Source organism: Culex quinquefasciatus, chromosome 2, assembly GCF_015732765.1.
Source record: "Culex quinquefasciatus strain JHB chromosome 2, VPISU_Cqui_1.0_pri_paternal, whole genome shotgun sequence".
NCBI classification, from domain to species: domain Eukaryota; kingdom Metazoa; phylum Arthropoda; class Insecta; order Diptera; family Culicidae; genus Culex; species Culex quinquefasciatus.
In genome coordinates, this window is record NC_051862.1 from 169,285,408 (window position 1) to 169,305,773 (window position 20,366).

Genomic DNA, 20,366 nt, shown 5'->3' on the forward strand with positions numbered 1-20,366 from the left:
TAAATTCTGGTCACTTACCGAAACTCTCAGATAATTTGATTAAAATCAAGAACTAGCGGTATCCGTAACCTATTCTCGGTTTTTTTTTTACAGATATGGCCTTATCTCAGCTGATTTCCAACGGACTTTTATGCTCCAGGTTGCAATCAACAGGTAAATATGGATTAAGTGAAAATCTTATCAAAGTTAAAATGGCACGCACTTTAAAAAGTGCCTACTTGACGTTGTCCCATAAAATCCGGAACATCTCCGGTGGACACCAACCATTACCTTGGCCAATTGGATATATAAAAACTAGAATTTCCTTTCAAATGCTTCTTGAATCATCCAAATCGGCACTAACAGAGTTACACCGGGCGTTCATTTTTTTCGCTTCTATGTTTAATTTTAATTTGTATCATGATGTTATCAAAGAAAAAATATTGAGGTTCTTTAGACATTAATTATTTATGTATTAGTTTGTAAGATAAAACACTATTGGGGCCGAAGCCTGTTGGTGTCCAACAAATAAAATAAAAAAAAATGCTAAAACTACTAAAAACAATTAGTTATATCAAGGAAGTATCAGATTCATCACTCTTCGTTTAAAAAAAAAGAAATAGATGAACATAGGTATAATAGGCAAAAAATTGCTAGGTTTTGTTACGGAAACTCATTGAACATTTGTTTAGCAAACTGGCCTCTTGTTTGCTAACACAGGAATCATGGTTAAATAAATAAATAAACAGTTAACACAATTGTTCAATACTGCAAAACTATTTCGCCACTGTTTCGGTCCCCATAACCATAACAAATTAGGGAAAACATGCGTTTCGTAATAAATTAATTTAACGAATCAATCCATCAACAACAATTTGCTATGCCACTGTCCTACCCCTCGAAACGCCAGCCTCCGCAAAGGAATTCCTCGAGTTCGACCCTGTCTTCGCACGGATGTTCCGACGGCCGATGATGAGAAGCAAAAATATTGCAATCTTGGCCCCTTACGGACTACGGAATTAACGATGTTTCCACACCAAATCCGCCTCTGAACGGTCCAAACGCTTCCTTACCTGGAGCCAAACCCGGAGAAAGTCCCACTTTGTCGTCGTGTTCCGCTGCAGAAAAACTTCGCTCCCTTGTCAAAAAAATGCCTTCTCTTATGCCGTGTGTCGCCGCCGACGTCTGGAAGAATTTCCGGCCGGAACGCGCGATCTGCTGGGTGGCAATTTGCTGCCGTCGTTTCACCGAAACAGGAAACTAGTTTCACGCGGATTGCCCGAACTCACTTGCCTTTTGTTGGGAAGGAATCGACGCGAAAGCACTCGGAAATCACGCACGAAATTTCACCCAATGTTTGACACCAAAAATTTCTGATGGACTGACTGACCGCAATGACGACGGGCTTGAGCAAAAGAGAGACAGCGATTCGGTGGTGTGAAAGAGAAGAAACTGTCAGATATTTTTGCATCGAACCGGTTTATCTAGAGCAGATTTGGTGGAAAGCTAAGAGGACCCATTGAGTTTTGAGCGGAAGAATTGATCGGAGATCTGGCACTAAATCGAACCGAGCGATTTCTACTCTCGCCGCACCGATAATTCGGTTTATTTCCGAAATGGTCTCGTCGATTGGCAGAGATGTCGTTAAGCACAGCGGGTTAAAAGGTAAAAAAATCCTTTTGAATAGAAGTTTAAACAAATACTTTCTTCTTTGAAGGAAACCAAAATCCCTCGGGCTTGGCCACCCCGTCGGATTGCGCCCTTCGGCTGCTGGCACTACTTTACCAGGTCCTCTCGACATCCCCCGGGACCGTTTACATGTTGCTGCTGTAGAGAATACGACCAAACTAATAATAAACAGAAACATTCGTAGCAGAATTGATGTTGATAAGAAAAAAAGGTTTATTTGCAGACTTTTTAATTCCTTCAAGTGTATTTGATCGATTGGGTACTAAAGTCCTATCTCAATTTTTATGTACAACGGTAAAAAACACGATTAAAAACCATTTCGGATCACTTTTTTTTTCATTTTAATGCAATTTTTTTTTTTTTTTGACAAGACAACATTTTTTCGATGGATCAACTATGGTCCCCTTTGAACGAGCTGTCAAGTAGGAGCTTTTCTGTCAAGAAGGACTGCGAGGTTAATTTTTCAAAATTGATTTAAAAATCCATTTTAAATACTTTGTGGTCGTACAAAGGGTCATTGTACTCAGAAAAATAAGCTCTATCGCTGTAAACAATAATATCAGCAATCTAAGCTTCATTTTAGGACCCAATTTCATGGATTACTACAGCTGCCAACCGCCAACACCACTCTCATGGTACGTTCGTTTCAAGAGCCGGTGCGGCACTGAGTGCCGCACTCGTCGGTGCCAGTTTTGGTTCAATCGAACGTCATTTGTCACTGCGCGTGGAACTCGCATGAAACTGAAAAAATATCGAGTGCGGCACTAGAGTTTTAGTTCCAAGATGACGGCGAAACTCGTGTGGAACTAGCGCGAGTTTCTTCAAAGAAACACTTTGACAGCTCTGAGTGCGGCACTCAGTGTGGAACTAGCCATCAAACGAACGTACCATTAGCAATCACCGCCTTCAGTTGGTCCCGCTCCCGGGTCTGCGTCTTCTGATCCCGCTCCCATTACCCCTTCAACCGTTCAATCTTCTGCACCGGAATTCTTCAGTTAGTGCATGTTGTTGTTGCCGGCTTTCGGGATTGGTCACCACGTCGACTTGCGCTCGACCCTCTGAACGGGACTGTTGGCCCTATCGGCGACCAGAGGAAAGCAGAAGTCGGAAGTCAGAATGAAAACGCGAGATTTTACAGTTAAGACTAACGTTTATTGTTGTAAATAACACAACTGATCGTGGTGATCGCTAAACTGGTTATGAAGACGATCGACGAGTCGTCTCCCAGTCAAATCAATCCGAATTCTGAAACGTAATCTAAATCGTAATCGTTCCGTTCGAACCGGTTGTTACGTTTGAAACGGAATTTGTATACGATTCTAATTAGATTCCGTTTCAGAATTCGGATTGAATTGACTGGGCTAGTAAGGAGAGCTCGTCGTCGTCGTCGTCGTGGTTGCCAGAAGGGCCTAGGCTAAGAGGGCCTAGGGTGTGCGCAGACTTGATGTGGACAGCGCAGATTTCCACACTCCTCCTCGATGGACAGCAGCAATGCCTTCGCCAGCAGCCCGAGCGTTCCGCAGAACTGCCTAAGCTTCAACGGTCCCAGGGGCTTGGTGAAGAGATCGGCTACCATCCGGTCCGTCGGACAGTACTCCAACGCAATCTGCTTCGTGACGCACAATTGCTGACGGCTTGCCCACGAGATTGCTTCTCCTCCAAAGGTGAAAACAAAACCGGACGTTGAGCGTCTGTTTCCTGGGTCGCCGGCCCAGTCTGCATCCGAGTGCCCAACTAGTGCTTCCCAGGCTCGCCGCCCAGTCGAAGATAGTACTCCCTCGTCTCTTTTAGATACCGGAGCACACGTTTTGCCGCGGTCCAGTCGGCTTCATTGGGCGCGCTGAAATTGCGCCCAAGAATTGCCGCACCGACCAAGGGGTTGGAAACTCTTAGATCTATAATTATTTTGTTAACCAGTATATCAAAATATATGTTAGTATACTTATTATTTCCTTCCAATCGCCAGTATACTTACCAATATACTGAGAGTATCTTAATATGCTAACAGTTTATTGCTGTTCGGTAAGTATACTAACAAGTATACTGGAATATCGTTAGTGTACTCAGTATTCTTAAGTAATATTAGAGTTTCCAGCCCCTTGGCACCGACCGCAATGTCCGGTCTAGCACACTGTAACTGAAAATCGCACTTTGCTGAGTTCGTTTTCGCTCTTTTTCATACGATTTTTTCAGTTCAACTGTGATTACACTTTTTTGTGTAATCGCAGTCGAACTGAAAAAATCGTATGAAAAAGTGCGAAAACAAACTCAGCAAAGTGCGATTTTCAGTTACAGTGCAGTACAGGCGATGTACATCAGTCCACCTACCAAGCTCCGGTACTTCGTCTGGTCTCCAAAGGGCGTACTCGGTTCTTCGGCTTTGAGGTACCTGGGGTCCATGGGTGACTTCGTGGTTTTCGCTTGCTCCATCCCAAACTTCGTGAGCAATTTGTCAATGTGGTTCTTCACCCGCACCTTGTAGCACCCGTCGTCGCGTTTCACCTCGATGCCCAGGAAGTGCTTGGCACCCCCCAAGTTGGTCAGCTCGAACTCTCTCTGTAGGCACCGGAAGATCCGGTCGATGTCAGCCTCCCGCGTCGAGCCAACGAGCAAGTCGTCGACGTAAATAAGCAGCAACACAGTTGTTCCACCTTGTTGCATCCGGTACAGACATGGATCTGCGTCCGCGGCCTTGAACCCCAGCTTCGTCAGCACTTCGTTGTGTTTCTGGTTCCAGCACCGAGCGGATTGTCGCAAACCGTAAATGCTGCGCCGAAGTCTGCACACGAGCTCCTCCTTTCCCAGCGCCATACCCAGTCAAATCAATCCGAATTCTGAAACGGAATCTAATTAGAATCGTATCGAGAAATTAAAAAGAGAGATGTGAGCCGGTAACATGGAGTGAAACTTTCCCAGCTGTCATGGAAAACTTCACATAAGCTAGACAGAAAGTTTAACTCCATGTTGTACTTTTTATTTCTCGATACAAATTCCGTTTCAAACGCAACAACCGGATCCGTGTTCGAACCGGTTGTTGCGTTTGAAACGGAATTTGTATACGATTCTAATTAGATTCCGTATCAGAATTCGGATTGATTTGACTGGGAAGTACGTACACGGAATCGGATGTTGCGTTTGAAACGGAATACGTAAACGATTCGAATTGAATTCCGGTTCAGAATTCTGATTGAGTTGACTGGGAACGAACGCACCCTAAAGTCATTTCTAACCACTGGGCAGTTAACAGAACCGGTTCACAGGTGAAACTCGAAGACGTCATCCGCGGAATTTAAAGAGCGCGCGAAAACGTAAACACGTCTCGTCTCGATCGTCGTCTTGAATACCGGTCAAATTAGGAAATCGCGAAATTAATTTAAAACTAATTTATTTGCGCTCAGGGTAAGGCAAGTTGAACTTTAGTGAACCAGGTTGGGTTTAGTGTCTTAACTTTTCAACATGCCGACCGAAGCCAAGGACGAATCGATTGAGATCGACGAGTTGGAGAAACTTTTGCTGGAAGCGGAAGCGGAAGAACGGGAACATCCGCTGGGAACCGTAACGGGTACCATAATAAGTGAACCAACAGCGAGTGCCCTCAAAAAAACCTCGCTTTCGTTGGCCGGATCAACGTTCTTGAAAGATTTGACCCAGGAAGCTAGCAGCAGTGGGTTGGTGGCAAAGAGCGGGTCAAAACCGTCCAGCGCGGTCCACAGTGGTGATACGGACTCTTCGGACGACGAGGAGACGCGTAACTTTCTGGAGCAAAAGTACAACGAGTACGGGAAGGGAATAAGCACGTTGCTGAAGCATAAAGATGAGCAACGAGTTGATGCGCAGATTTCGAGCTTCGTTGATCGATCGCTGAAGAAGTCCGATTCGGGGGTTTCCAGATTGACGCTGAAGGCACCTCCTGTGAAAAAGTTAGAGCAAAAGGAGCAGATAGTGCGCCCGTTGGGTGGTGTTGCTAAAGCTAATCCACTTCCGGTTGCGAAAGGAACCATTCCTGAGGTATTCCAGAAAAGCGTTTATACGGACCCTGTTTTTGGGTTGAGAATTGTCCATCCTTTGGTGTCTAGTACCGTTCTGCAGGAGCGGATGCAGGGACGAAAGCCGATTTCGATGGCACGCATAAAGAGTCACGTTGAGCATGGCGATTTGAAGGAGGATTGGGCGATTGCCGGAGTCGTTTTGAGCAAAAGTCCTCCGAAGACCACTTCCAAGGGAGGTCAGTTTTCGATTTGGAAGCTGAGTGATCTGCACGGAGAAATCAAGATGATTAGTTTGTTCCTGTTTTCGCAAGCCCACAAGGACCTGTGGAAGACCGCCGAGGGCATGGTACTGTGTATCCTCAATCCGGGTGTGCTCGATCGTAACGAAGATAGTAAGATCGAAGCGGTCCTATCGATCGACAAGTCCGCCAAGGTGATGATCCTGGGTCAGTCGCGCGATATGGGCACATGCCGGAGCCGCAAGAAGAACGGCGAGAAATGTACGGCCTTTGTGAACCTTGGCCAGTGCGAGTACTGCGTGTACCACGTGAAGCAAGAATACAACAAGGCGTGCAACCGCGGAGGGTTGATCTCGTCGACGGCGGGCCGTGGGATCAACGAACTGAGGAATAAGGTGCTCGGGAAGAATGAGGTGAGGTTGAGATTTTTTTTGGGAAGACTTGAAAATAATTGTATTTTTTACAGGTCTTCTATGGTGGTCAAAGTTTTACGGCAGTGAAGGCGAAAAAGAACCCAAAACAGGTGGAAAAGGACGGCAATCGCATGTTGACCCTGTCGGAATACTATCAATCACCGTTTCAAGGCAGCGGCAGCGGAGGCAACACTCCAAGCACTTCTTCGCCACTTCCTTCGTACCGTCAGGAGCAGCTCAACAAATCCGTCCCCAAGAAATCCTCGGCTATGGGACTCGAGATGAACATGAAGCAGCGCGAAAAAGACATGGAACGATTGAAGCAGCTTGGCCTGGACAGCACTCCAAAGACACCGACCACAGCCGCTCAGACGCCACTTACTCCAAAGCAGGTCACAAAACCTGCTGAACAACCAAAGATTTCCACCCCGAACGGATTCGAGAACAGGTCGTTCAGTTTGGAGGCAAATCCTGCACCTAGATTAAGTACGGGAAATTTCGTCATCGACCTGGGTTCATCCCCCAAGCAAGCGCTTCATTCGCGCAAGAAGGCCGTAGAACTGCTGAAAAACAAACCCCTCGCCAAGTCCAACCCCAACTTCATCAAATACCGCGGAACGGAAACCGGCAAAAAGCGAGCCCTCGAAGAAATCATCTCAAACGACGACTCCGAAGGAAACTCCTCCAAGAAGCAAAAACTCGACGAAGCGGAAAAGGCGCGCAAAGAACGTCTCAAACAAATCCTCGAAGCGACCTCCTCGCACACCGATCTCATCAAAGCCCATGAAGAGGACGCCCAGGAAAAGTACTTCAAAGACCTCGAGCGCAAGGAAGCGATGGAGGAAAAGATGCTCAACACGTTTTCGCAAGCCTGCAAAGCTGTGATCTGCACGCGCTGCAAGTACATCGCCTTTTCGGCGGCCGATCGCTGCAAGGAGGAAAAACACGAGCTGCGTTTCCGCGACGCCGAGAAGCGTTTCTTCAAGTGCGCCGACTGCGGCAACCGGACCATCTCGCTGCACCGGTTGCCGAAAACTACGTGCAAAAATTGCAGCGGATCGCGGTGGGAGCGCTGCGCCATGATGAGGGAACGGCGCGGGCCGGAAATTGGCACCTCGTTGTCGATTCGGGGCGACGAGGAGAAGCATCTGGGCAGTTGTGCGAATGCGGCGAATTTGAACCTGTTGGTGGCGGCGGATGATTGAGGAAGGTAAGAAGGGGGTGCAGAACACCAGTGCGATGTGATTGTGCTGTTAGAAAATTTTGGAGTTGTTTAATAAATTGTATTGAATACAGTGTAAATGGGTAGCTCATTCGGAATGGGAAGAAAGAAACGTTTGAGTTTTTTTTTTGCAATTTTTAACATTGTATTTTTTGATAAAATTTGGTTTGCCCCTTCGCTTTTATCAGGGTAACCAGTCAAAACCCACTTTCAAATTCCGTGTTTTCGACTTTTCTAGAACATCACATTATGGCCATTTCTAAAAATAAATTCTTAAAGGAAGGTAAGAAGCGGGTTCAGAACACCAGTGCGATGTGATCCGAAAGTTCAACTATACAATTCCAATGTTTATTTTTAATCAAGTTTTGCTACGAGTTCCATACTCGGGTGGGTTTTCAAAAAGCCGTAAGAGCCATTGGTAAACAAAGCCATTTTTGCATCGGTATTCGACCTAATTACAATAAACTGATTTCAAACATGCTTGAGATTGTCCATCTACACGTCCTTCAAGTGCCCTAAACTAAAAACAAATGAAATATTGTTTCAATTAGAAGAAAAACGAAAATAAGTGTCGGAGGTCACGGTGGCTCTTACGGCTTTTTGAAAACTCACCCGAGCTTACAACATATTTTTTTATTTAATTTTCAAAAGGTCCTATCTGCATAGGAAATCCATGGATGATAGGTTGTTTTAAAAATTGTAAGTTGTAAGTTAAATGTTCATGTATCTAGTCAATCCCCGGTTATAATCAAAACAAGTGATGAAAAGGACACCAGCATCCATTTCAGTGCTGAAAAGTAGAACTTTTCAGCATTTGTTTTGAAAAGTGTTTCTATTCGGTTCTGTTATTGCAGGCCCGTATCCAGGATTCTTCAATGGGGGGTGTTTTCCCCAATAGGGCGTTAGGGGTGTATGTGTGTGGTAGAAAGGGCGTATACAGTCAACATAGGCGTTTATTTCAGTGCCATATGTTAACGCAGTTGACAAACCTTCCTTGGGCGCTGATTTTTGATACAAAATGATGAATTGTGGTGGAATTGGTTATGGCTAGTAAAAAAATAATTTAAAGTTTTTGTCCCTTGGCTAAAATTCAAACATTTTTGCCAAAACGTGATATTTGCTTTATATATTGTAACAGTAATGTTAAAAAATAATCTAAACATCAATAAACTCATTATATATTTTAATTTCTGCGTTCCCTTAATCCTTAAACTAAAATTCAAACATTTTTTGCCAAAACGTGATATTTGCTTTATATATTGTAACAGTAATGTTAAAAAATAATCTAAACATCTGTTAACGCACATAAGAGCGTCTGGTGCTTGGTCCGTGGCATAATCGGATCTGGACAGAACTGAAGCTCGCGGGTTAGCTAGTGCACAGTTATTTGTAATCAAAACTTTATTGCTCTTGGTTTCTGTCGGTTTATTGAACTGTACTGGACGGTAATTAGACGAGAAAACTGTATCTTTCTACATCTTGAGCTGTATTTCAGAACAGGACGGTTCTGTTCTGTCTGATCTGTTCTGTACTGTGTCTCATGGAGCAATTGCCACTTCTAGAGGAGATTCTTGTGACCAAAGCTGGTAGTTCTAGCGGGAAATTCTATAACAATGCCAAGAACTCATTTGAAGATGCTTAGAATTATTCTGTAGTACTAGATCTAACTGAACTGATACAAATCTACAATCTGAACCTTTTGCATGCGCAAACAACATCAATAAACTCATTATATATTTTAATTTCTGCGATCCCTAAATCCTATTTTGTAAATTTCTGAATGCTCTATATGATTGAAATTATAAAACTTAACGATATTAAATCCTAAATAATTTACAATCTATTGTACATGATTCCAAAAGTTAATATTTTTTAATCAATAATTTGTTTTGCCCCCATTTTTTTCAGGGAGGGATGCACAAAAAAATAAATACAAATGCCTCTATTCAGCTGTAGTACACAGACAAAATTCAATTCCCTTAATCGTGAATTCTGTTCAAGAATGTTAGAACCGCGGAGGAATTTATTCATGAGTTGGTGCATTTACACTACTAACATGAATATATTTCTTCGTGGTTCTCACATTCATGAACAATTTTCACGATTTCGGGAATTGATTTTTTTCTGTGTTCACAGATTGAACCCCCGAAACAAAATCAATTTTTAGAGGAAATCAACACAATTTGGTTATTACCGTTTTATGGATTTTTTTTTATTTTTCAAAAACGTTCTTATTGTTCGTATTTTAAGGAACAAGTTTGCCGAAGACAACATCGAGTTACATTTACATCGAGTTCGAGAAAAATTTTGACGATTTTGAAAAAAAATCCAAATTTACGAATTCATAAACATAGAGTTACCGGATATGCTTACAAGATTTGTATCAGTGTTATTTATAACATTTTTCTCGCAATTTTTTTTTAATAATATTAAATTTTGGAAACTTATGATTGCAAAACGACCGGACAGGTGTATTGAACATGTTAAAACTGTGGCCTGTAATTTCATTTTTTTTAACTTTTTTTTTTTGCTCCCCTTGACTTTTGTCAGAGTCGAGGGACATAAACTTCAAAAAACAACGGCCTAAGTTAAAATAAAAATCGCAGGTGATATTTGGCACCATGAAAAGAGGTTTATTCTCAAAACTTTTCGAGGTTTATTGAAATATTTCGTCGAGGAGTTTAATGCATCTTTTTATTTTGAAGATTGTTTTAATTATAAATGATAATTCTTCAGAAAAGTCGCTAAAAGTCGATGGATTTATTTATATATCAATCCAAAAAACATCTAAATCATTTGAAATTAAATCACATGTAAGTTGAAAAAAATGCTTGAAAAAGTTTTCAATTGCTTAAAATGCTCAATGCACCAATCGAAGATCTGTTGACATCATTCAATTCAGCGTCCAACGAAGCTGTCGGCCACCATTGCTAGTACTAACCACTAGTGTCTTCCTTTTAACTACAAGAACTTCGCCGCCCTGGGCTCCTAAGTGTTTGAGTACGGCACGGAGCGACGGCGCCGGATTCCCATATTTACACTTAGAATTTTAGAGCGCCCGCCGCGGGATTCGAACCTGCAACCTCTGGATTGTGAGTCCAGTACGCGGTCCGATTGATCCACATGGGCGGGACGCAATTCAGCGTCCAACTTCTTTTAATAATAACAGTCGAGTTTTGCTCTATTAATTTTTGTTTCAAAGACATGCTCAATAAAAAAAGAGGTTTTTTTGGAAAATTGACGAAAATCGCAAAACTTTGGGGCGGTGCCGTGTTTTAATAGATCAATAGCCCCACTAAATTTGAGCATAATTTGAAAAATTCGATTTCGAATTTGTTGATTTTCGTTTACAGTTGAGGCTAAATGCCCTAATTTTGAACACCAATAGAACGTTCTCAAACCTAATTTACCAGCATTTTAGCTTTTTTAAATAAATTGATTGATTCGTCCGTACAGGTTTCCATAGAAACTTCGAAGCTGCCCATACAAAGGCTTAGGGGCATTTTACGCGGCACACCACTCGAAATCGATTTTGCTGAATTTGAATTGAGAATTGAAATTTTCTCTTGGCGTTAACTATCTAAGTTTTTTTTTCAATAATTTTTGATAAGGGTGTTTCTAGTTAGAGTTTAGTTATTCTCTTGGCGTCAACGATAATAGTTTTTTCAAAATTATTCTATGAGGGTTTGTTTATTAAGAGTTGATTTTTGATTTGGGCGTCAGCGTTCAAAGTTTTTTTTGCAATTCCGTCGTGAAACTACTTACTTTTCCTGTCATTCTTGAACGACGAAATAGCCTACTTTTCTGTACCAAAAATAACAGAATCGAATAGCAACACTTTTCAAAATAAATGCTGAAAAGTTCTACTTTTCAGCACTTGTTTCGAAAAGTAACACTTTTCAACATTTTTTTGATTTAAAAGATTTATTGACAAAATACATGAAAATTTGACATAAAATTTCACTCAGTGTGTGTTTTTTGGAATTGCAAAAAATGTTGTATGGAACTCGTTGCAAAACTTGATTTTTTCAGCACTCTTCGTATTTATCCAACTCGGTGAACCTCGTTGGATAAATGTACGACTCGTGCTGAAAAAATCCTCTTTTTGCAACTTGTTGCATAAACTACTATTATGAAGGCGTATTTAGTAGAGCTGAGTTTTTTCTTGGCGTCAGCGATCAAAGTTTTTTTTTTAAATATTTTTATGAGGGCGTATTTAGTGAGAGTTGAGTTTTTTTCTTGGCGTCAGCGATCAATATCGTTTTTTAAATATTTTTTTGAGGGCTTATTTAGTAAGAGTTGAGTTTTTTTATTGGCTTCAACGATCAAAGTTTCTTTTAAATATTTTTATGAGGACGTATTTAGTGAGAGTTGACTTATTTTCTTGGCTTCAACGATCAAAGTTTTTTTTAAATATTTTTTATGAGGGCGTATTTAGTGAGAGTTGAGTTTTTTTTCTTGGCGTCAGCGATCAATGTCGTTTTTTAAATATTTTTATGAGGGCGTATTTAGTGAGAGCTGAGTTTTTTTTATTGGCTTCAACGATCAAAGTTTCTTTTAAATATTTTTATGAGGGCGTATTTAGAAAGAGCTGATTTTTTTTCTTGGCGTCAGCGATCAAAGTTTTTTTTTAATATTTTTATGAGGGCGTATTTAGTGAGAGTTGAATTTTTTTGCTTAGCGTCAACGATCAATGTCGTTTTTTAAATATTTTTATGAGGGCGTATTTAGTAAGAGTTGAGTTATTTTCTTGGCTTCAACGATCAAAGTTTTTTTTAAATATTTTTATGAGGGCGTATTTAAAGAGAGTTGAGTTTTTTTTCTTGGCGTCAACGATCAATGTCGTTCTTTTAATATTTTTATGAGGGCGTGTTTAGTAAGAATTGAGTTTTTTTTATTGGCTTCAACGATCAAAGTTTTTTTAAAATATTTTTATGAGGGCAAACGAAACTATTGGCACTACGCCCCCCGGGGCATGGCCTTCCTTCTAACGTGGGATTTCTGCTCCAGCGCCTCTGACGAGACAGGAGAAACCGGGACCGACGTTTTACTTCACCATCCGATAGAAGCTCAGTGGATAAGGCGGGAATCGAACCCGCGTCTCATAGCATCATCGGGATCGGCAGCCGAAGCCGCTACCCCTGCGCCACGAGACCGAGGGCGTATCTAGTGAAAGTTGAGTTTTTCTATGGGAATTAGCGATCCAAGTCCTTTTTAAACATGTTTATGATGGCGTATCTAGTGATAGTGATGTTTTTCTTTAAGTGTTAGTTATGTAGAAGGCTTCATCCATCTACATCACTTTTTTTAATGTCTATAATTTTCCATGAGGGCGTATCTAGAGTCTAGATGTGGATGATCAAAAAAAAAAATGGCGGCCCTTCGGGCCGTGTTTTTTTTTGGGGCGTTAGGGGTGTAAGCCATTTTTTCCATGGGGGGTGTTGAACACCCATAACACCCCCCTTAGATACGGCCCTGGTTGGTAGAGAAAACCAGGCTGTTTCGTCTTTCGAGAATGACAGGACATCTTATCTTACGCTTATATAAGCCGTTTTTGTGTATATGGTGCCAGAATGACATTTTAGACGGTAAGTTTTTAAAATAAATTTGTGTTTCGTAAATTAAATATTGCTGTATCTCAAAGCCATTGCATCGTATCAAAAAGTGGTCAAAGACAAACACAAAAAACACACATTTTACGGGAATTCCTAAGAAAATACACTGAAAGAAGAAAACATGCCACATATCCCGGCCACATAATAACAGAATTAATAATATTTCAATAACAAATCCTGTTTAAATAACAAAAAATGTTATTATTTTATCTTCAATTAGAACTTCAATAAGAAAAAATAATAACACTTTCAGATAAAATAACAAGATTTGGTATTGAAGTGATATTATACTGAAAATGTTTAATAACACGCTAATAAGAGGAAATGTTTGACATTTCAAAAACTTTCCTAATAACAAGATTTGTCATTAGTTTGGTATTCTGACTTAGAAATAAAATTACCATAAATCGCACAAATGGAAAAGTTTTTAAGTGTCCATAACACAATCTGTTATTATTTTTTCTTTTGTTAAATATGTTTAGTTTTTAGGTATAATTTTGACCATTTTCGTCGGGGTCATTATTTTAGCTATGAAATGGGGTCCTTAAGCTAAAAATTATTCTAAAAAGTTGAAATTTTGAAAGTTGATTTTTTTTTTAATTATTTGATATACCCCCTATGAGACTAAAATTGCCTAAACTATGGAATAATTTTGACTAAATTGGTCAAAATTATTCCATAGTTTTTTTTCCATAGTCGTGATCATTTATTTGACCATGAAATGGGGTCCTTAAGCTTAAAATAATCTGATAAAATTAACTTTTGATAGTTGTTTTTTTAGTTTGTTATATTCTCTAAGTGCATCTCCAGCGCGGGTAGCAAACATCGAAGCAAATCAAATTTGCACCCGACATCAACCCCACTGCGGTACCTGTCGCGGTAGCAAATTTGCTCTCAGTTCTTCGAGATTTCACTTTGCTACCCGTTATTCTGCTGGTTTGCTACTGCGGCAAATGGAATGATGCACGGAAAACTGAATCTTGCACGGAAAAAAATTAAATTGTTTTTTATGTGTAAAAAATCAAAAAATAAAAAATAAAAAAAAATCAAAGAAAATTAAAAAGAAACTAAAAAAATTATAAAATTGAAAAAAAATTAAAGAGATTTAAAATAAAAATAAAAAAAACTTGATTTTTTTTTTAATTAAAAAAAATGAAAAAAATAAAAAAATACAAAAAATAAAAAAAATAAAAAAATTAAAAATTAAAAAAACTTGAAAAATTAAAAAAACTTGAAAAATTTACAAAAAAATTAAAAAAATTAAAAAAATTTAAAAAAATTAAAAAAATTAAAAAAATTTAAAAAAATTAAAAAAATTAAAAATTAAAAAAATGAAAAACTTTAAAAAATTGAAAAATTCAAAAAAATAAAAAAATAAAAATAATTTTTTTAAAAATTAAATTTTTTAAAAATGTTAAAAAAATTTAAAAAATTTAAAAAAATTTAAAAATTAAAAAAATATTTTTTAAATTAAAAAAATTAAAAATTTAAAAAAATAATAAAATTAAAAACTTTATAAAAATTAAAAAAATAAAAAAAAAATAATAAAAAAATTAAAAAATGACAAAAAAATTTAAAAAAATTAAATCTTAAGAAAAAAAATCAAAAAAAAAAATGGAAAAAATATAGGTAAAATATGAAAAAAAATTAAAAATATAAAAAAATGACAAAAGACAAAATTAAAAAAAAAAATAAAAAAATAAAAATTAAAAGAAATTTCAAGAAAATTAAAAAAAATGAAAAAAATAAAAAAAAGTCAATTAAAAATAAAAAAAATAAAAAAAATTCAAAAAATTCAAAATTATAAAAAAAATTATAGAAATTAGCATAACAATGAAAAACATAAATAATTGAAAAATTAATAAAAAAAATCAAAAAAAATTAAAATAAAAAAAAATTAAAGAAAATGAAAAATTTAGAAAAATTTAAAAAAAAACTTAAAAAGATTGAATAAAAAAAATTAAATTTTAGAATTTCTAAATTTTGGAATTTTTGAATTTTCGAATTTCTGAACTTTTGATTTTTTTAATTTTTGATTTTCTGTATTTTTGAATTTTTGAATTTTTAAATTTTGGAATTTTTGAATTTTTGAATCATACACAAGAGCAGACATACAAATATCTCCGAAACACGCATTCAAAACTTTGCCCCCGGCTTGCCGGTACTTGTCGGGTATCAGAAAATGAGTACCCGACAGGTACCGACACATATTTTTCTTCTACAGATGAACTTGAGATCAAATTTGATACCTGCTTTGCCACGCGCGGTGGGAGACTCGGGGGCAAACTCGAGAGCAAAATTGGTGGGAATCAAATCGGGTAGCAAATGGTTTAACTTTCGACATTTTCGAAAAATGAAATTCTTTGAAATTTTCAATAGGATTAAAAAGTTTAATAAACTTTTAGCATTTCTAGGCATGAATCAACACATAATTATTGATTTTGAAGGTAAACGAGAGCAAAAAATCATAAAAACCCATATTTGCCCCCCGCGGTGGGCTTGTTTCGGTGGCAAATTTGCTACCCTAGCGGTGGGGATGACGGAGTTTTTCAAGGTGGCAAATTTGATCTCGGTATTCATGAGCCGGGTGCAAATTTGATTTGCACCCCAGCGCTGGAGATGCCCTAAGGGAATTGATTTATTTATTGAGAATTCGACGCCAACATTTCAAAAAGCATCATGTACAAACCATGCGTTTTGAGAAAAACGCATTAGAATGTTGAGCATCCATTTTCAATTCCCATTTTAATATAAAAGAAAAATAAGATGTTCTAATGATAACAAACTATGGAAAACGTTGCTGTTATTGATACTTGATCATCCAAATTCAATAAAACATTAGTTCCGTAATTTTATTTGAGAAAAACAAACATAACTTCTTTTGAAATTGCAACGTCTATATCACCCTGCTGTCATTGAGGGGAGCGGTTTGTTATGATTCGTTTTTCTTCGCCGAATGTACATGGCGCTTTGTTCATGTTGCTTTTTTTTCATCACGAGGTTCATGTAGTCTTTTGTTTGACAGATTGACAGGGCTATATAAACAGGGACTGCTGATGGCAGAGATTTTGTTTATGTTACTTTATTTAAAATCATGATTAAACAGACTTTACTGAAGTAACTTTTGCTCATTTTTGGTGGAGAGGTAGCTAATTAGGAGTACTTTTAGAATATGCAATAACCCAGAAAATGTCAAAATGTACATGATGCCTTTTGAAATGTTACCGTCGAATTTTTGAAATGTGAATAACAAAAACTGTTATTATTTTCACAGAGCGAGTAAGTGAAGTCGGAGCTGACGTTGAAGTTCGAGCTGGAGTGAGACCTCGGAGACAGCATCGGATTCAGCTAATTTTCAGCAACTTTCACTTGGAGTCGGAATCTGTGAAGTCGGGTATTTTTGGAGAGCTGAAGTCGGCATTGACGTCATATCCTGCATCCAGAGTCGGAGTTGTCTTCTATGTATGGATTCAAAGTCGCTTGAAGGAACCCGACTCTGCAGCACTGACTTGTACAGGAGAGTGATGGCAACTGCAGGTTTATTTGCAAATGGAAAATAAACCAAAACAATAACATTTTTTGTTATGGAGACATACAAGTTCAATAACAATTTTTGTTATTATGCTGCTCCACCTCTCCGCACAAAATAACAAATCTTGTTATTCTTTCATGATTCCTTCTGTGTTATTGGTTTGGTATTGTAATAACAACATAATAACAGTTTAAGTTATTCTTCGAACAAATTTTTGTTATTTATTTTTGTTATTTTATCAACTAATCTGATCATCCCAATAACATATTTCGATCTTCTCACAATATCAAAAACTGACCTTTCCAAGTTATTTCCGTCTGCTCGGGATATATATTATTTTTTTTAATTTTTAAGATTGAAAGTCACATTTAAAGGTAAGTCTATGAATTTTTTGTTCAAAATTTTGTGAAAAAAAAAAACCTAAAGCTGTTATACAAAGACTCAAGAAAAATGCAGGCTGGAGCAACTTTAACCGCGTTCCCGCGCCATGCTGTATCCTTTTTTGTTAGCCGTTGCTATTCCTGATAATAGGGTCCTAAAGCCCTAAGTAAATTTGTATGTACAACGATTAAACACACGCTTAAAAACCATTTCTGATCACTTTTTGTTATTTTAATGCAAAAAAAAAAAGTTGACAAGACAACATTTTTTCGATGGATCAACTATGGTCCGCTTGGAAAGAGCTGTCAAGTAGGACCTTTTCTGTCAAAATGGACCGAGAAGTTAATTTTTCAAAATTGATTTAAAAATCCATTTTTGATCCTTTGTGGTCGTACAAAGGGTCATTGTACTCAGAAAAATAAGCTTTATCGATGTAAACAATAATATAAGCAATCTAAGCTTCATTTTAGGACCCAATTGTTCAAAGAAGGAAAAAAAAACATCTTTGTTCCAGAATAACTAACAAAATTTAATCCAAAAGACACAGTAATTTCGAAGTAAGCACAAGGCACTGATATATCCCCCATCAAGCTCGCCCACTACTTTTTCAACTCTTCGATAGCCTTCTTGTGGCGAGCGATGGCCTCTTCGTGGTGCTTAATCGATTCCTCGTGGAAGTCCTCGTGCTTGATCAGCTTTTCCTTCAGTTTGTGCAGCTGCTCTTGGCGCTACAAAAAATCAAAATAATTAGTTTACCTTATCAATTTATTGCTGCCTTCCAAAAAAAAAATCCTGAAACTTACCTTCTTGTAGAAGTACTCCTCCTCATGGGCGGCTTCCATCTTGCCAAAAGCGCCGCCGGCTTCACGGATTGAGCCACCGCCGCCGCCACCCCGTCCAGCGCCGGATCCCATGTCACCGACCTGGCTGCTCATGCGGGCGAATCTGCAACGTTACATTCCAACGTTAGCTGAGTTTACTGTTTCAATTATGAATGTTGTTTTTTGAGCAAATCAAATAAATCGAATTAAAATGTAGTTTTTAAATCGAATAAAAAAATCACAACCAAAATAAGCTGAAACCATTTTCTTCTGTGTATTGTTCGCTGCAGTCAACGGCTGATAAGATAACTTCGAAAACGTACTCAATTTTCGACTGTTTGGTTAGGGCTCAACAGATGAGTTTCGATTATTAGTCTTACATAACCGGTTCTACCGGCTTCGAGTGTTTACTTTAATTTGGACGGCCATTGATATCGATTTTGAACAATTCAATTTAGCATTACTAGAGTGCTATAATTGGCTTTTAATAACGCTAGAATGCTAGAATGTTATAAGTTAATGTTTTACTCTACTTAAGAATTACTTGATGACTCATTACATGCTCCAATTAGATAAATTTACAGATACACAGATTTAGATATAAAATACATACCGCATTGCAGCCGGTGCCATCCAGGCAGTGCTCTTTCTAAGGGACATCATTTTAACCTTACAATTTTTCAGAATATCTAGAATAGATAAGAATTGAATTATTTCATACAAAATTCACAAGAGTAGCGCAACCGCACCAGTCCAGATCAAGGGTCCACACAGTTCTGATATGCCAACCCGACTCGACCTGTAGGGACCGTTGATGTGGGCTGGTGTACGTGTCGAGTTCAGTGCGCAACACCACGACGCATTATAATCGCACAATCGGGTAATTATATTGGAGTTTCATACACATTAGGGATCGTGCCGAAATAACGAATAAATCAAACTTTCACATTTTTCTTCATAGGGGAACTATACCATTTCTCAGCCTATTTCTATTATCGGCCTATCAGCACTTAGATCATGAATTACAGCTTTCCTAAAGAGTTTTTGACTGTTCCAAAGTAATAAATAGCTCAAACAAAAGTGAGCAAGCAACTGTGCATTGTTGATACATCTGAAAATGTTGATTTAATAGCGCAAAACGGCAAAAGTGATGAGAATTGGCCGAACGGCTTAGACTGATTAAAATGGGTATATTTCCCCTAGTTTCAAGAAAAACCCTATTTGACACCAATTAACTTTGACTTACAAATACTGCAACTACGTAATTTATGGACGCATTATTTTTTGCTTCTTACCATACACCGTGAAGTTCAACGAGCATGTGGTCGTGGATGTCGCGGGTCGTGTCGATTTGATGCCGCCTTGTATTGTGCCCACACTGCACGTTGGATGGTCATCAACGGTCGTCGGCCGGTGCGCGCACACATTCGACAGCTCTGCAGTCGCCAAATCGATGGGAAGTTTGCTGGTTGTGGTTGTGCCAAGGCTTGCTTTGCTTGATAGAATTGCTCCTGAAAAACAGTACACCTGTGAAAATAATGCTTGCATTAGTTTGGTTCAAACTGCAAAAAATCTAGATTTTTTTTTTATGTTTTTTCCTTTAGCTCCAAAAATATATTTTTATTTTTTTTGTACATATTGTTACCACATTTAGATTTGTGTTATGCTATGAAACTTTCATAATAAAGTGGGACATTTAAATAAATCTTCAAAGCAAAAAAAAACAAAATAAACAATGGATAATCGTTTTTAAACCATACAATTATCACCAAGTTAATTATTGTTGTCGAATAATGATTTTTTTTGCTGTAACTTTGCAGTGAATTGATCAAACTATGTTTTCATTAAAAATCCTATTGTGGCAAATTGAAAGGTTCAGTTCAGTTGTTGGTTTTGTAAATGAGTGATAGAAAAAAATTATCATTTGATGATTTCTACATCTCAATGGCTGAGGGCGCCGGCGCCGGATACCCATATTTTCACATAGAATTTTAGAGCGCCCGTCGCTAAAGCTTGAGAGTTCTCTTCTTTTATTTCGTAATTGCCAGCATGAGCAATGAGCATTCACTTTCTATCACTCCTTCTCTATTTCTCGCTCACCAAAAATCGCTGAAGATTCTTTTGTTTTCTCTGAAACCCGCAATGAAAAAACGCGAGAGGGCGAGCTATCTTAAGATTATTTATGTTTTTTGGACATCAAACTTCAATGCCCCCACTTTCCTTTGTCCCCTCTACGGCTCATATTTGACATGAGTTCATCTTATTTATAGACAAACAAACGCTGAAAGTTTCATTAATATCGGAGCACTTCGAAACGACCTGTTTCACATTGGTGAAAAACTCGCTATTGAGAATTTAGGAATTTAAGAGTTTTAAGAATTTAAGAATTGAAGAATATAAGAATTTAAGATTTTAAGAATTTAAGAATTTAGAAATTTAAGAATTTAAGAAATTAACGAAAGATATGCGCAACATTTCTTGACCGC

At 38.1% G+C, this 20,366-nt stretch overlaps 2 protein-coding genes across 2 annotated transcripts; one reads left to right on the plus strand and one right to left on the minus strand.

The window, feature by feature from the left end:
- Positions 1–4,947: 4,947 nt before the first annotated feature.
- On the plus strand, positions 4,948–7,611 carry LOC6031362 (protein MCM10 homolog). The gene is made up of 2 exons (XM_001842122.2): positions 4,948–6,309; positions 6,363–7,611. The coding sequence occupies exons 1-2, from the start codon at positions 5,125–5,127 to the stop codon at positions 7,512–7,514; spliced, it is 2,337 nt and encodes a 778-aa protein (XP_001842174.2). The 5' UTR covers positions 4,948–5,124; the 3' UTR covers positions 7,515–7,611.
- A 9,954-nt stretch (positions 7,612–17,565) lies between these two features.
- LOC6031361 (ATPase inhibitor mai-2, mitochondrial) lies at positions 17,566–18,735 on the minus strand. The gene is made up of 4 exons (XM_001842121.2): positions 18,630–18,735; positions 18,494–18,569; positions 17,863–18,004; positions 17,566–17,787 (listed from the first exon to the last, which is right to left on the minus strand). The coding sequence occupies exons 2-4, from the start codon at positions 18,541–18,543 to the stop codon at positions 17,659–17,661; spliced, it is 321 nt and encodes a 106-aa protein (XP_001842173.2). The 5' UTR covers positions 18,544–18,569; positions 18,630–18,735; the 3' UTR covers positions 17,566–17,658.
- Between the last annotated feature and the right edge of the window lie 1,631 nt (positions 18,736–20,366).